The sequence below is a fragment of the Lissotriton helveticus genome, chromosome 7, assembly GCF_964261635.1.
Source record: "Lissotriton helveticus chromosome 7, aLisHel1.1, whole genome shotgun sequence".
NCBI classification, from domain to species: Eukaryota; Metazoa; Chordata; class Amphibia; order Caudata; family Salamandridae; genus Lissotriton; species Lissotriton helveticus.
Genome location: NC_136068.1, coordinates 123,770,446 through 123,788,276, shown reverse-complemented (window position 1 = coordinate 123,788,276; position 17,831 = coordinate 123,770,446). Strand labels below are relative to the sequence as shown.

Sequence of the window (17,831 nt, the reverse complement as noted above, 5' to 3'; positions counted from 1 at the left end):
GAACGACCCTTTAGTGATGGGACCGGCTGAGACATTATCTTCTGCTCCAGCCCTGCTCCTAGAGTTGGAGAGGCTGATGAGGTCTCTCCTGATTCCTATTGAGGAGCGAGTTAAAAAATTAGCTGATCGGTTGGATCATTTTGAGCAGGCTACTTTAGATAACTTTTTTTCCACCAAAGCCTTAATTAAGTCCCACCCTAGGACGGGGGATAGTATTAATTCTTTGAAACCAAATGGCCAGGCAAATGGCGTGTCCATCGCTGTGCCCCCTCCCCCCATAGTCAGCATTGCAAGTAGACCTCATGCGAAGGGACAAATTCCCAAGACCAACTTAGATTTGTCGGACCGCCTAAGTACTAATACCACCAAACAAACTAAGCTGCCTGATACTGTGGAGATGGGTAATAAAGAGAGTTCCAAAAGTGGTAACCCTGTATCTAATGGTTCCCAACCCTCATCAATCAATTTAAAACCCTGTCTTGGCGTTCCTGTTAGGGGTAACAAAGACAGTTCCAAAACTAACAACACCCCATTGAATAGTTCCCAACCACTATCAAGTATTCCAACATCCTGTCCTGCTGCTTCTGCCACTGGCCTGCCCAACACCCTCTTAACGAAGGCACCCCGTAGGATACCTCCTATGAATCTCACCCCAGATTCCTATCCTTTCGTGGTTGTCCTCACTAACGTACCACCTTTGTCGGCCGGGCAAAGAGAATCGTTCCAGATGCTAAAAAACAAGGTAATGCACTGGTTGAAGGCAAATAGACCACTGCCCGGGGAAGTGGATGGGTTGATCATTGGAGTGAGAAGGACAGATTGGATAGGTTGTACTCCCAAGAACTTGGGGGGGGGTGTATAGTTGTTAATTTTCAAGATCCCAGGGTGGCACGTTTGATTACGAGACAAAATTGGGGCACAAGCAGTGGTGGAATTGGTGTGGTTGATCTTACATTCTTTTATCCAAGACCAACAGGTGTTCAATTTGGTATGACCAGTGAACCAGGTTGCTGGAACAATTTCCCTTCCCCAGGGTTTGTTCCTTTCACTGTACCATTACAACGGAGCAACTTCTATAATGGACCAATGTATAATCGTTTTGAAGTAATAAAAGATCTAGGGTGGGTCCATTGACCAAATTCTGATTATTGCCCGAACAATAGGGAAGGTTTGACCCGTTGGGATATATGTGAGAAGTCTGTGTTAACTGTTTTGTCTAAAAATGTGGAATCTAACGAAATGAGAACTGGTTGGGCGACTGTGATTTTGGAGGAAACGTGTGGGGAGTGCATCCCAATTTCTGGGGTCTCTGAAAACGAGGAACCAATTATACTTAGCACTGTTGGCATCCAGGAGGTTGACCATAACACAGAGGATACCACCCGAGAGAGGGAGGGGCATGACGGAATGTTAGTAAACAACTCTGGGATGTCCTGTGTAGGAGCAGTACCCAAGGACGGCCCCAGTTTGGGGAAGTTTTTCTCATGGAACATCGCGGGGTTGAGTAGCAAGCTGATGTCCCCAAACTGGATAGATTTTGTTAACAGCTTTGAAGTCTGTTTATTCCAGGAAACATGGGCTTGCGACCCTATATTTCTTCCTGGCTATTTAAAATTTTCAATTCCGGCCAGTAGAGGTTCTAGGGGTCGACCGATGGGAGGCCTAACTATCTGGGTAAGACAATGTCTTCAGATAACAATTAAAGTGGTGGATTTGGGTTGTAAAGACATCCAAATGCTAAGAATAACCTCAGAAAAGTGGGGAGGGATAGATATATACAATATCTATGCCAGGGGTAGCACCACTGGGAGTTCACCCATCCTAGAGGCCTTGTCCACCTTCTTGGAATCACAGTCCCTGGGTAACAAAGTTGTAGTAGCTGGTGACCTAAATAGGACTTTTGAACCATTGGATAGTTCGGACGATCCCCTAGGGCAAGAAGAGGATACACAATGGGGTATACCGACTTTACATCTGGCTCCTGTTAAGCGGTGGACGAAAGATATATTACAACTGAACGCCATTTGCTTGAAACATGGGCTGAGAGCCCTAAATGGGAGGACGAAGGGCGATAGGGAGGGTGCTTGTACATTCGACAATGGTCATAACCAAAGTCGGATAGACTATGTCCTTTGCAGCCTTAATCTGTGGCAGTTGGTATGCGACATGAAAATCGAGGGCAGACTGGAAAGTGACCATAATCCCCTCTGTGTGACCCATGACTGGTGGATGGCCACATCAGGGAACTCTCAATCAAGCGATGGTCCAATGCCCACTATGGCTAATGACATGCGCAGGCTCAACTGGCCGAGTGTACTGGCGAATGCAGAGTCTATGGACTTTATAAGTTGTGAGGTGGATACTGCAATCGCTGCTATGGAGGCTGTAAATTCTGTAATCCCAGGTTCAAGAGAAATAACGGACATACATAACAATCTCTTTTCCCTTTTAAAACCGCATTTTTTGAAGTCCAGTAACACAAATAGGAAAAAACCACCCAAACCAGATAGGTGGTTTAATCATCAGTGCAGGGAAGCCAGGTTAAGCTTGGGAAGAGCAATCAGGAATAGGGATAAGGCAGCGATCGGCGAGGCTAGGAAGCACTACAAGGTTAGTGTATCACTAGCAAAAACAAATGGGATGAAAAATATTGGGCAGAACTAAAGGAGGCCTCAGGGGCTAAGGATTCCAGGTTATTCTGGAATATTGTCAAGTGGGGCAGAGGAGGATCTCCAAACAAACCCGACAATAATGTCGCTGAGGGTGCCTGGGTGGATTATTTCAAACCCCAATATGCTGAGACTACCGAGTTTAATGATTTGGAGGTAATTTCAGCTGTATTCCCCATTGGGAATTTATTTTCCCCTAAAGAAACTGAAGTTGCAATATGCGCTGCCAAAGGGGGAAGGGCCCCGGGTTTAGATGGGATACCCTCTGATGTTTTTATAAACGATAAGGCGAGGTGGGTTAGGTATGTATTCCTTTTAGGAAATGCAATTGCAAAGGGAACGGCAGTCCCAGAATTAAGGAAGGGAGCAACTATTATACCCATATATAAAAAAGGGGATCGGTCCCTCCCGGCCAATTATAGGCCGATAAGTTTGATTGCCACTATCCAAAAAGTGGTGGGGAGGATGGTGGTAAACAAGCTAATGGATTGGGTAGATGAGAACAACGCCCTGTCCCCATATCAGGCTGGATTCCGGCGGGCTACAAGCACAGTCGATCAGGTGTTTCGCTTTGCTCTGCTGCAGTGGGGGACGGTGGTGCTCGGCGAGGGCAGCCTGTATGTTGCCTTTGTTGACTTGCGGGCTGCCTTCGACCTGGTCCCAAGGAGAAAGCTCTGGCAGTTCTGAGCAAAATAGGCCTTCCGGCTGAGTTACTCACTCTGATAATGAGGTTGCATGAGTGTAACTTTGCCAAAGTTCAGTGGGGTATGAACGGTGAATCATCCGCCGACTTTCCAATTGGGCGCGGAGTACGACAGGGGTGTGCTATGGCCCCCCTGCTTTTTTCCCTATTCATTAATGGAATTGTGGCTCGGATGCTGGATGCCAGTGTCGATGCACCTTCGTTGGCGGGCCTCAGGGTCCCGATCCTGATATTCGCCGACGATACGCTGATTTTATCCAAAACACCGGCCGGCTTGCAGCGAGCTTTAAACATCTTTGATCTCTTCTGTGGGGAACATGGTCTGGAAGTCAACGTGGGCAAGACCAAGCTGATGGCCTTCTCACCAAAACGTAGACCCCGGCCTAAAATACTTCTGAACAATTGTGTGCTAGAGGTTGTTACTGTATTTACCTACCTTGGGGTGCAGATAGCAAACAATCTAAAATGGTCCCAACACATAGAAAAGGCGGTCCTGAGGCACCAACAGATTTCGGGGGCACTCCGGGTGGAACACAAAAAGTCAAAATCAAAGCCTATAAAACCTGTCCTGGCAGTATCTGATGCCAAGGCTATTGGGTCTGCCCTATATGAGGCTGAGCTGTGGGGCTTCGATAGGCTTCTCCCCCTGCAAATATCGTAGAATAGGTTCCTTAGGGGAATCACGGGTCTCCCCCAGAGTACACCACTAATCCCGCTTGGTCTTGATCTAGGGAGAAGATCAGTTAGTGACCGAGCGCGATTGCGCCCGATTCTCTATTGGAGACGCCTCTGGACTACCCCAGAGATACGGCACTATGCAGAGGGGTTCCTTGCCATAATTAAAGTTGACACATTTCACAAAATAGTATGGTTAAAAAATCTTAGGACTGCTCTAGATGACCTCGGCCTCTCCAACCTATGGGATAATCCTTCTGGGGAACCCTTTCCAAGTAAAAACATTATTAAAAGTTTATATTGGGATTGGATAGATGGCAGACTCTGGAATAGAACGAGATCAGACACAATGGCGGGGCGCTTCCTAGAAATCAAACTGTGTCCTATATTGGAACAATACTGGGACAGCATTACTAACCCAGGGGACAGGAAGCTTTTCTTCCAGTTAAGATCAGGTGCCCTTCCTCTGAGATCACTGACGGGTAGGTGGAGGAGTGCAACTACCTCGTGCTGCCCGGTTTGTGGTGCAATCGAGGAAAGTATAGGTCACTTTTTATTCTTGTGCAAAGCTTACGCCACCCCGAGAAGAGTTTGGTTAGCTCCCGTATGTAGAAATCTAGGGACATCCAGGGGTGTTGAGGCGTTACGAATTATTTGCACAGCCACTGATATGCCTATTGTTCTAGGAACAGCAAAGTATCTGGGGTGGGCATGGTCCATTAGACGAGGGCAATTTCTATTAATGCAATTTAATTAGGGTACTAAGTGATCTCTGTGTAAATGTACATGAAAGATTTTTTTCTCTTATTGTTTGTGTATGTATAAATGTTTCAGAAGTATGTATAAAACAAAAAAAAAATTTTTTAATGGGATATATTTTATATGTATGTTTGTGCTTTTATGAGTCTATCCCTCGAATAAAGCTTTGAATTCGATTTGAGTAAAAGGTAAACTAATGAATTATCAGATAATCATTCAAAGACAGATGAATATCAGGTTACAGAGGTACACGTGACAGTTAAATCATTACAACCAGATTGTTACTATATATGTCACTGAGATTGAGAGCATTCTATTAAAGGTGACCAGATTTTTAATCCTTTTATCCTACGCTCCCTACCTTTAGTTTTATATATTGCCATTTCTAGGTTAAAGATTGCTAATAGTCTTGAAAACCACTGTTGATATGAGTGGCCATAGGATCTAGCCAGGCTGATGCTATGCAAATTCTTAATACGGCCATCGAGATAAAAATCAATTCATGACCGATATTCTGGTTGGTACGATTTGTTACGCCCAGGACAACTGTTTGATCAGGAAGGGTAACCACTATTTTGAGAATCAATGAGAGGAAATGTTCAATTTTTGACTTAAGAGGAGTTAAACAGGGACAGGATGAAAAAAATGTGTACACAGTCCGCATTTTGTAAATTACATCGAAAGCAGCATGTGCCTCTCCCACTGCCCCATATGGAGATTCTGTCCGGATTTGCATTTCTAATGCTTGTTATATCAGTCAGAGACTTCACAGAGACCATGCAGAGCACAGCATTCTCCCGCCAGAATGTTTTTATTGTACGAAACTAATATTGCGCAGCTCACTTTTTACAACATATTTACAAAAAAGGCACTGGGTTTTACAGGTACTTCAGAAGAGTAACTACCTGTGAAATACTCAATTACTTTAGGGTCTGGCACAGGACTCAAGATCATTATTTCTCAGCAGCAGAAATCGTGTAGGATCCTGAAATAAACCTCTGGCCGCTCCCGGATGACTGTATCCGGGACAGAACGAATTTCACGGCCAGATAAGTAATAAAAGCAGCCCTCTGTCCCCAGCATGCCAGGGATTGTTCCTTGTGACTCATACAGCCAGTTTGGCCCGAGCAGGACGTTTGCAAATTAAGCATTAACTTTGGCACATACAGCAAGTTGGCCTATCCAAGTGGCACTCTGGCATATATTGAAAATCAGCCTTCTCCTCGGGTACACCCCTGGCTCCCACCTGCCATAAACATTGTAAGGCACTTTTCACTGATAGCATGTGGTCCAGTTTGTAACAGTGTGACACTTAACGTGTTGCCTTTAGACATATGTACCTAAAATACAAAATGGGGGCCCTTGCTCCCCTTTGCAAGTTCCTCCAACCCTGACCTCTCTCTGCACTTTTACATTTCTCAGATAGAGTCTGTGGCCACAACAAATGCAAAAAGAATAATTAATGGATGGACTGCTGAACAAAGTCGAACATCCATCCTCAGTACAGGCAGTTCGGGCTGGACTGTTCCCATGAGGAGCAGGCTCAAGAATGATTTGCAAATGGCTGAGTCCAAAGTCCCCTTTTGTACCGCTTTGGCCGCCATAAGTGTGGCAGGGTATGCTCAGACGTGAGTCCCTTGCTCACTTTGCCACTGGATTAAAGCAAGCCAGGCTGAAGACGGCTGTAATGCCAGAAACCGGTCCTCGGAAGCTTGTTTCCGGTCCAGGGAAGGTATGGCTTGGCAGTTCGGGCTGGACTGTTCCCATGAGGCACAGGGTCAGACTGATTTGCATATAGCCATGTCTGAACTGGGGTGGCAGAGTGGGCTAAAGAATGGTGATGGATCAAACCCAGATCTTTTGACTGGGTGTGAGTGTTTGATTGGTTCAGATGCTCCGTCCAAACTGAGGCGGTATGGTGAGCAAAGGAACGATGAGTTGGAATGCCACCCAGAGCGTTTGCCAGTAGTTGGACTTATTGCAAGCAGCTTTCCATCACCTTTTGTGTGTTTCATGTACTGCCCTAAGTGGCATGGGCATGCCCAGACACGGGTTCTGTGCTCACTGTGTTTCTGGAACCAAGCTATATCCGGTTGATAGTTATGGGGAAAACCGGCATGAGTTCCTTGTGTTCCGGTTGGGGGGAGAACCTTGCCTTGCAGTTCGGACTGGGCTGTTCCCATAAGCAGTAGAGTCACGACTGATTTGCATATGCCAAACTGAGGTGGCATGGTAAGGAAAAGAGCGACTCTTGATCCCTGGTCTTCGGCACTTTGAGGGATTACCCAGGGAGAAACTATATTTCTGATCCACTACTCGAGGCCTACATTGTGCTTTGGCTTGCAAGTTTGAAACATCCAAATGGGGGATAAAATCTCCCCTGCATGGTGGTGGGATATCTACCTACCACTACACATTCTACAGCCAGATTCCTAACTAATCAATTCCTGGTGTCCACTGTGATCTGCAATTCTCTCGACAACAAGCAGCGAAGTGATGGAAGGAATGCTTGAATCTCAGCTACAGGGGATCACTCCGTGTGGCATTCCAGACCGTCGTTTTATACCCACTCTGCCACTCTAGTCAGAGACTAGACAAATGCAAATCACTCTCGGTCCTTCTCCAATGGGAACAGTAGAGCCAAACTTCAGGGCAGATCCCCTCCAGTCTGGAACACAAGCATCCCCAGACTAGTATTGGCCTACGTTGGCCTCCTTAATGAGGTATAACTTGAATTTTGTGGTACAGTTGGCACGGAATACACGTCTGAGCATGCCTGTCAGAACTAGGGCATCTATTACAACAAACAACAAAATGATGTGAGGAATGCTTGAATTAATCTCAACCACTGGTAATTTCTTGGGGACACCTTCAAGCCCATCATTGTGTGTTTTTGCCCACAATGCCACTCAAGACAAAGACCAGCCATGTGCTAATTAGTCTTGGTACAGCTACAGTTGCAACAGTCCAGCCTCGACTGTCATGCCATGTCCCAACCAGTTAAAAATACAGGCACCCGGGACCGCGTTTGTGAAGGGCAGCTTGAGTCCATTGGCACAGTGATCACAGAACCCACTTATGAGCACCGTATTTAAGGTTTTCCTCATAGAAAAACATAATATGAAGGTAGGATGCTTGAACTAAAGCATTTCACCTTGCATTTTTATATTTTTTACTAACCACAATCATGGATTGCAGGCAGTTGGAGGTCATCCAGTTATTAAGGCATTTGGGATTTCATTCTTTTGTGAAAGGATTGTCAGGTTAACGTGGGTGGGAGGCCAGTTCCCCATTACCCTGCAATGGATAGAAGCATGTGCACGCGCACCATAGTGACTTACGTCACCCACGTTCCCTCTCAATAAGCTAAGTACTTATTGCTTTAAATGCACTACTAACTTGATTCATATGGATCGGCTAGCAGGGGCGGCTCCTCTGCTATGGCAGAGGAGCGTCGCCCCACTGCTGCTACCCAGCAGAGGCAACAGTGAAGAATAAAATGATAATGAAAAAGTTTTATAATAATGTTCTTATTCACCGTTACCTCTACTGGGTAGCCGAGTCACAGGGCAGGGCCACCCTGAGTTTCAGGAGGAGGAGTTGTGGCCACTACTAAATGCGCCTGACGGTTTGGCTGCCCATCTTAGGCTGGTCAAACTGACATGCGCACTTGGCATTTCTTCACCCGGCTGTGTTGCACAGCTGGGTGGAAAACAGTTCGAGGCACATTCACAGCGGCAAACCAGGCCACTGAGACCAATCCCAGTGCTTTTTTTCATGCTGGGAATAGAATTGCCAGCATGAGAGAAGCTCTGGGATTGGCATCTCGGAGCCTGCACAGTGTGCACCAGTCGAGGATCGGGAGAGGCGCAAGACGGAGCGGACGCAGTAGCAGGGAATTCGTAATTTATTTATTTTTAAATGTTTTTCTTTGTTTTTTTATTTATGTATCCCTGCTGCAGCACTACCACAAGGCATCAGGAGCAGCCGCCACTGGCTGCTAGTCCTACTCTTTTACGGGTTTCTGCCTTTACTTATATACAGTACACCCTTGGGTCCTGTGGAGTCTGTCTGAAAATGGGTGGCACTGGTAAGCATGCAAGAAGAGCTCCTGATTCCTTTTCTGCAAGTGGCACAAACTGGCACGGAGTACAGGCATGCAAGTAAGTGCGACGGGAGCCCACAATCTTCTGTGTTGCTGATGTTGTCGCTTGCCCCTGTCATTCTTTTTCACTTTTATGCTTCTCATCTGTTACAGCCAATTTGTCATCTAGTATTCAAAGCTTTTTGACATTGGGATTGGTTAGAGGAATATTTTCTGAGCTTCATTTTAGAGTGTAGCAGATGATGTTTTCTTTTAAAATATTTACTTGCTGCACAGTTCATTCCAGGCTTCCGCGTACAAGACCGCGGACCGCTATGCCTCAGCGGCACATACTGCTAAAGCACTTAAAGTAAGCGTGGAGGGACTGCAGTAAGCTTTTTATTGTCTTGTACGTGTCTTCTAATATACGTCCCCTGTGTCTCTCATTTATCATCAATTCTGTGCTATATTTTATTTAAAGGGGCTATTTTAAAGTCCATATTAAGAAAAGCATTTTCCGAATTTCCGCGAGTGTAGTGTAGTGTACAATGCCTTGTAATGATGGGATCTGTTGTTGAGCACTTTCAAATCATTATATGATTGTATCTTCTATTGAAAGCTCATTCTTCTTCTTCCTGACCTTAGTGGACTCCCAACCTTCTTAAATCAGGCAGAATATGTTATTCTGCTGAGTAAACGAAGTTACTGTGAACTTCGGTTGTAACCAAGACAGGTCCTGTGGACTCCCAACCTTCCCAGCAATGGCAGACTCATTGGCCATGGCCAGGGCAAGGGCGTAGCTTGGTCAGTAAGATTGTGGGGGTGTGAGCTTCAGATTTTCCGACAGTCACGCAGGCATATAATGTTAAAATGTATTATTTATTTATTTATTTTTGTGTTTTATAGAGCGCGAACTTGACCCGTGAGGGTATCAGAGCGCTTTGCACGGTATACATTATGCGACTAGCAGGTCGCATGAGAGGGTCTAAAGGGGCAGTGGAAAGGGAGAGGAATGCGGATTGGCAGGGTACCAAGTGAGGGAAAACACAATATTTTGTAAACTAACTTCATTTCTGAAGACTTTCACACCCGAGAGAACCAATGTGTGCATTTTTGTCTCTTTGTATGTAAATATTTCTTGTGAAATCCGACAGACACTTCCGCATACACGACTGAAAGCACTTGTACCCAACTATTTACTAGAAAATACATTAATTAGGGGAGTGTAATACCCCAAACACCGCCACCCTGAAGCTATGCTCCTGGGCCAGGGTCATAGAAAGGAAACTCTTAGTGGACTAACCTGTGGCACCTCGGTCCCTGGCTGCTGCAGGAGTTTGACGGTCCGGCCGCCCGCTGTCCTTTGACCTCGGCCATCGTGCCAGGTGAGGCAGCTCCCCGCGTCTCTCCGAAGGCGGCAGTTTAGGTTCTCGGCTGACACTGTGTGTTCCAGAAGGTTCCGGCAGAAACTAATGTGAGCAACTGCGGAAGAAAAGGAAATAAGACCTCCATTATTTTCTGCAACTAATCGCAGTCATTTCTATCCAAGTAGTCATCATCAGGGGCTTTGCTTAGTCAGTGAGTTAACGGGATGCGAGATTGAGATTTATCAACAACTCTAGCATATCCAACTAAAAATATGGTACAGTGAGCAAATTGATTGCTGGATGAAGCCTAATTATGAGGGAAGGTGGTTTTCTAAAAGACAGAGTTCTAAGGAGAGGTCTAAGATGCCAGGGGAGGGTGGATATTATTCTGAAAGGAAACCAACATTCTTAAAGCCTCAGACCTGTTGAATCCTTGAAGAATTTGTTGCATAAAAGGAGCCCAAAGTGGAGAGGGTGGAGAGGTGTGGCTCACTGGTAAGAGGCGGCAGACCTGTAAGCAGAGAACGGCCCGGGACCAGGGTTCAATTCCCGACGCGGCAGGGTCTTGGACCAGGGTCAACGGACTCGATAATTCTCGCCTCAGTGCCTACTCTAACCAGGGAACACACTCGGTAACTCTGGGCATTAAGCTTGCCTCATCTCTACAACAGCCCCCCACAGACGCCGGGGATGCCTGGTTTCACCCTGGAGATACCCAGAAAAGGAGCATCTCACAGGGAAAACCAGGACGGGTTCCCCAGCGGTCTACAGCGCCAGGACACTCGGGTAGAGTAACAGTGCTCTTTACAAGTATCCCACATTTATAAAAGGAGCCCAAAGAAAGCTGTCAATAAATAAATAGATTAATATTGAGTACATGATATACATACTGTGTGACCTGCACGTTAAGAGCTCCACTCTCCTTGAGGTAGCTCAGGAAGTTAAGTGCTTGCTGCAATGTATTTTGTATAATCTGTAGGTCACAGGTTGCTATGCCAGTAGGATAGCTTAATTAATAAATGATACTATACAATGTCTTGAAACACACCCTTATGTGTAGATAAATGTGCACTCGTGTAATGTAACTGGTGTTCATGCAATGCAGTCCAATACCCTTGGGTCCAGTTTCTGTTCATAACTTGCTTCCACCGGCCCACAACCATCAGGGGTGTAGCTTGGTCATTAAGATTGAGGGGGGTGAGTTTCAGATTTTCCAACAATCTGACTGCATATAATTTTTCAATACATTATAGGACAAGCAGGGTGGATGAGAGGGGCCTATGGGGCAGCGAAAAGGAAGAAGAATACACATTGGTAGGAGTACTAAGAGAGAAAACACAATCTTTTTTTTAAATAAACGATATTTTGAGGACTTTCAAAACAGAGGAGAGAGTGTGAGTGTGTTTTTTTCTGTGCATGTAAACCTCTATGATGAAATTCGACTGACATCTCACTGTACCTGACTGAAAGCACCTGCGCCCAACTGTTTATCAGAAAATACACTTATTGGGGTGTGTAACACCACAAGCACCCCCCCCCTGAAGATATGCCCCTAACAACCATCCACCCTGGAGTGAATAATGACCCCCAAAAACAACGGCAAAGGGACACTTTGCCATGCAGGCAGGGCGATCCCACCCCACCTTATTTGCACAACTTCCATACACCATGATGAATTAAGGTGTGCCATGCTCAGCTTTTAACCCTTGGCCACACTGACTCCTCAGATGGAAGGGTAGTGAACATGCCCCAGGTGTACCGGCAGGTGCATACCTTCCATTGAGGCAGCAGGTGCAGTGGCACCAGGGCCCTGGGGGAGTCCACTGAACCTTGAATATTGCTGCATCCTATAAACAATTACAACAAAAGCCAGGGGTGCATTTCCTTCCTTGCACTAAGGCACTTAGGCTACGCTATTGTAAACCATCAATATGGAATTTAGACACTAATGAAGGCTGAGGCTATAGGGTGACGAGGCATCCTGAATTTGTGGCTGGGGCTGGAGGAAAAGCAGAACAGAAGAAAGGTGGAGCGCTCGAGGCCAGGCCAGAGAGAGTGGAGGAGCCTCGTTCTGAGAGGAGCAGGATTTCCCAGCATGCCTCGCGCCCCAGCCTGCGCCATCGAAGCCCTTTCATCCGTCAGGGCTTTGTAAACCTCGCCGTGGAGACTTAGCGAGCAGCACCCTGCCGCTGCAAGACAAATACCTGAGAGCAGCAATTACCGAGACCCCGGGCGCCTGCTCAACCCGGCCCTGCCGCTCCAGCCGCATTGTGCTCCAGCCCTCTGGGCGCCATTGAGATGCAGAGCGCAGGCCCCGCGCGCCGACCTCTCAATGGCTTTCCAGGAACGCACCTGTGCCCTCGTGTTTCTTTCTCACGCGGTTATCTGCCGCCTGGCAGAATTTCAGAAAGTACACAATGCTAGCAGTGGCAACACAAAGCAAACGCGTTCCTGCTGTAACTTCCAGCTGACCCCTTACAAATTCTTTTGAATCCAACTGCTGGCGTAAATAATGCTACCATCTGTCATATGGGACTGTCTCTTTTTTTTTACATAACTTGAGTGACAAGGACTCGGAAACATAAAATCACATGCAATACTTTGTTTCATAGGTTCGGGATGTTGGATTTTCAACAAAAGTCTTATTTTTGGGGGGAGTTTTATATAGCGCTAACTCGACCCGAAGCCGGTGTCATAGCGCTTTACATGAGCACCAGTTGCGTTGGAGATGGACACGTTCATTTTTGTGAGGCACGGGGAGGTTACGTGATTTGCCCAGAATCACAGATGTTGAGCGTCCTCAAGCTTCGCGGTCGACCGCTTTGTCCGTTTGGCCACATATACCCATTTTAGATGTGGCCACTAATCTTGTTTGCATTTTATCTTTTTTGTCAGCTTGTTCTCATAGTTGGGCTTACTGAAATGCTGAAGAGCCGTCACTGCAAAAATAATGGATTATTGAAAAGTTTCCTCTTGGTAGCCTTTGACGTCAAATTTTTCGACATCTGAGATAGGTGCAGTGATTGTCAGCTACATTGTGTACCTGGCTATTGGTGTAAGGATTCTCTTGGTTGTAGTTGTAATTATATATAATCATTAGGACCAGCCCTTGGTTTTCCAATTGGATATCCAAAGATCAGTGTAAAAGAATCACATATTTAGCAACTTGATCAAGCGTAAACCACGTGAAACTTGTCATTTGGCATTTCAATCAAAGATAAATCAAAATCCAAGCTTGAAACTGCTGCGCTGTAGATACGCCATGGCACAGGCCATATGGAACACATCCACTTGCTTGGACCTCTCGCTCTTGGTCCTCTATTTATTTCAGATCCAGCTAGAAATTCTGCCCTATAACCAATAACTGCAAAAACATCTCCCTTCAGTAACACTTTAAATTTCACCAACCAACCCAGATGAAACTGTTATTGTTTAATCCTACAAACTGAATCGCAGAGGCGAGTGCATTGTGATCGCCGTAGGTCAAAATTAGGACAACCTGCTGTCACATACAAGACAAAACCCCAACCCTGTTGTGTTATGTTACTGGTATCTGTATAGGAGGTGTGCAGCTTCTGTGGTCTCTTTGCATTTGTGGGCTGCACAGGTCTGCTTTGCCGCATGGGTATGGGCTATTTAAAATGTGCATTAATGCAAGATTGGGTTATGTGGGGATGCATTGCTGCATAAGTTTAAGAGGGTCGTAGACGAAAGGGGGCATAGGAGGCTAGCTACCAAGTGCAAGACTTGTCATTGCTAGTAGGTTTGGAGGCGGGCATGCTGCTGTAGGTAGGGTAAGGCGACAAAAGGGCAAAAAAATAAGCCTGGGACAGTAAGATATATACGCATGATGTGAAAGCAGCATGTTTCAGGAAGGTTTGTCTTTGATGTTTTAGCAGAAGTGGACAAACCGGTAAAGCATTGGGAAGCATGGGGCATGCGTGTAGTGACAAGGCAGTGCAAGCGGCATGCATGTTAACGTGGATGATGGGAACAACTGTGCATTGTGGCCTTCTTTCTAACCCCATGTAAGTGTGCAAACTTTGGTTGACTGCAGCTGTGCTGTGAATGTTTTTTCCACTATACCTGCTTTTCTACTAAATTTAGGATGATACTGACAGTGGGTTGAGTTTGTTTGAGTCCGCAGGTCATTACCTTCAGTATGCAGGCCTTCTTAGCTACTTTGTGGGTTTGTTTCCTTTAAGGTCTCTTAGTCACAAAGCTTGAGTTTCCATTTTACTCTCTTTCTCTACACATAATAGTGTCTTGCTGTGCGCCTATGAGCCTGTCCATGTCCAACTCTTTCAGCCTTCGGGATCTTGGTGACCTGTCCCCCTACGGCCTGTGTATATTCTGTCCAGTGTTAGTGTCCTGTGTTTTCTACTTCAATGTCAGTGTGTTCATTATTCCACTGCTGGTGTGAGTTCATTCTCCTAGGTCAGTCAGTATAATTGTATTCTCTCAGCCTGTGTCTATGTCTTTTCTGCGCTGGTGTCTTTGTTATCCTTTCTCATTGTCGCGGTGACTTATGTCCCAGAGCCTGAATAATTCCTATATTTCCATACAAATCTTCATGTACTCATTGTGCGTGCCTTCCCCTACTGACGACTGTACCAACCTGCTGGGGCTTCCCCGGGCCCATCCTTCATGTATAGTAGGTCTTGCTATCACAGTGTCTGCTGTTCCACTAATTGCCTATTCCCTTTGTTCCCATGACCTACATTGGTCCACAGCAAGGATTGCATCAAGAACTACTAGCACAGATTTGTGTTTTATTTTATTTGGGATTTATGTAAATCACTTGTAATCGCCTTGCAGTAGACCCAGAGTAATTTTATTGTCTATTTTTAGGTATGAAATGAATATTACTGACATTTGACTTCGATTCTTTTATGGTGATTTTGTTTACCGAATAAAGATTTATTGAATTGAATTGGTCCTTGCAGTAGACCCAGGGTGTTTTCAGTTATAGGTACATATAAGAGTGGCGAATCGGGATTTGGGGCATTTGCAAGAACCAGGCGATGGGTAACCAGACGATTATCAGGAAAGGACTATACTCGCCATCGAATGCACCTCTGAAGCGATGACAAAGCATTGAAGAGGAGCAGGAGTCCTGAGAATCTGGTTGATGAATGCCCTATACCTTGAGAGTTCCAAACTCGGTCCTCGTCAAGCTCCAAACAGTGCAGAATTGTGCTGCAAGGATTCTCATGGGGACTCCGAACCGGCAGTCTGCAAAACCGGCCATGAAATCCCTTCATTGGCTCCCAGTACGGGAGAGAGTTTACTTCAAGGCCTTATGCATTTCCCATAAGATGGTAGGCTTGACAAGAACCTGCAATCATTTCATCGTTGGTCCAGCCTTATCGAGCGAATAGGACGCTGCGCTCTGACGGGCTACATCTGGCCGTTGTCCTCCCCAGAATGAACACCTTGGCTGCGTCGAGCATTCAGCTCCAGTGCTAAACGTTCGAAAAACGGGTGGCGCACCGTCGGCCAACGGACGTTCGCAGCACTACCAAGGTAGTGCACGCGACGGGGGGGAGAAGCTGTGGCCGGCTATTCTCGTACAATGCCGACAAATTATGGAATTCCCTCCCTCTTTATTTACGAAAGGAACCAAATCACATGGCCTTTCGGAAGCTGCTGAAAACATGGCTTTTTCCTTAGTGATTTTTAAGACTTCAGCTTTACCGCTACAGCACTGGGATGCCTCCGGGTAGCGGCGCGCTCTACAAGTGCTGCTTCACTCATTCATTCATTCATTCATGAAGGCCTGAGAGACATCTTCGGGGCTGCACTGGGATAACTAGCTGCCGTTGTCAGTATTAAACCTGTGATGGGCCTGTTTGCTGACGCTGAACCCTGGATGGCCACTTTTATGAGCACATTCATTGGGATGGACATGTTTATTGGGGCACGGATGCTGATCACATCAATGTCATATTACCGCTGGGCACAACAGCCCTCAGCAAACAACCCCACGCACGATCACCCGGATGGACATTTTTACTGCTGCAGTAATTCTGGCAGAAATGACCACTGTCACCATCACTCTCGGCCGTATTGTCTCTGGCACAGTAACTTTTAATGGCAGCACTCCTGACAAAATAAATCCGATGGAAATGTTCCCTGCCACAAAATTGGGATGAGCAGGCCCACTGACACAATCCGCAAGTGGTGCATCTGTTGTTCTGTGTGTTCCCTGTCTGAGTGTGTGTCTTTGTGTCCAAGTGCACATGACAACCTGTCTCAGACATGGGGTGTTTATGGGTGCAGAGTCTGCTCATTCCCTGCCTGTCCACGAGTATTCCTGTCCTAGTGTACGTCTGTCCATGAGTATTCCTGTCCTAGTGTACGCCTGTCCATGAGTATTCCTGTCCTAGTGTACGTCTGTCCATGAGTATCCCTGTCCTGGTGTACGTCTGTCCATGAGTATCCCTGTCCTGGTGTACGTCTGTCCATGAGTATCCCTGTCCTGGTGTACGTCTGTACATGAGTATTCCTGTCCTGGTGTACGTCTGTCCATGATTATCCCTGTCCTGGTGTATGTCTGTCCATGAGTATTCCTGTCCTGGTGTACGTCTTCCCATGAGTATTCCTGTCCTGGTGTACGTCTGTCCATGATTATCCCTGTCCTGGTGTATGTCTGTCCATGAGTATTCCTGTCCTAGTGTATGTCTGTCCATGAGTATTCCTGTCCTGGTGTACGTCTGTCCATGATTATCCCTGTCCTGGTGTATGTCTGTCCATGAGTATTCCTGTCCTGGTGTACGTCTGTCCATGAGTATCCCTGTCCTGGTGTACGTCTGTACATGAGTATTCCTGTCCTGGTGTACGTCTGTCCATGATTATCCCTGTATTGATGTACGTCTGTCCATGAGTATTCCTGTCCTGGTGTACGTCTTTCCATGAGTATCCCTGTCCTGGTGTACGTCTGTCCATGAGTATCCCTGTCCTGGTGTACGTCTGTCCATGAGTATCCCTGTCCTGGTGTACGTCTGTACATGAGTATTCCTGTCCTGGTGTACGTCGGTCCATGATTATCCCTGTCCTGGTGTACGTCTGTCCATGATTATCCCTGTCCTGGCGTATGTCTGTCCATGAGTATTCCTGTCCTAGTGTACGTCTGTCCATGAGTATTCCTGTCCTAGTGTATGTCTGTCCATGAGTATTCCTGTCCTGGTGTACGTATGTCCATGATTATCCCTGTCCTGGTGTATGTCTGTCCATGAGTATTCCTGTCCTAGTGTATGTCTGCCCATGAGTATTCCTGTCCTGGTGTACGTCTGTCCATGATTATCCCTGTCCTGGTGTATGTCTGTCCATGATTATCCCTGTCCTGGTGTATGTCTGTCCATGAGTATTCCTGTCCTAGTGTATGTCTGTCCATGAGTATCCCTGTCCTGGTGTACGTCTGTCCATGATTATCCCTGTCCTGGTGTATGTCTGTCCATGATTATCCCTGTCCTGGTGTATGTCTGTCCATGAGTATTCCTGTCCTAGTGTACGTCTGTCCATGAGTATTCCTGTCCTGGTGTACGTCTGCCCATGAGTATTCCTGTCCTGGT

At 46.3% G+C, this 17,831-nt stretch overlaps 1 protein-coding gene across 2 annotated transcripts in view; it reads right to left on the bottom strand.

Annotated features, from left to right (window-relative positions):
- SAMD10 (sterile alpha motif domain containing 10) overlaps nucleotides 1-17,831 on the bottom strand; it is a 106,136-nt gene that overhangs the window by 42,754 nt on the left and 45,551 nt on the right. For both annotated transcript variants that reach the window (XM_078650434.1, XM_078650433.1), the window contains exon 2: nucleotides 10,194-10,372. In XM_078650434.1, coding sequence (XP_078506560.1) covers nucleotides 10,194-10,372 — 179 coding nt within the window. The remainder of the gene's footprint in view (nucleotides 1-10,193; nucleotides 10,373-17,831) is intronic.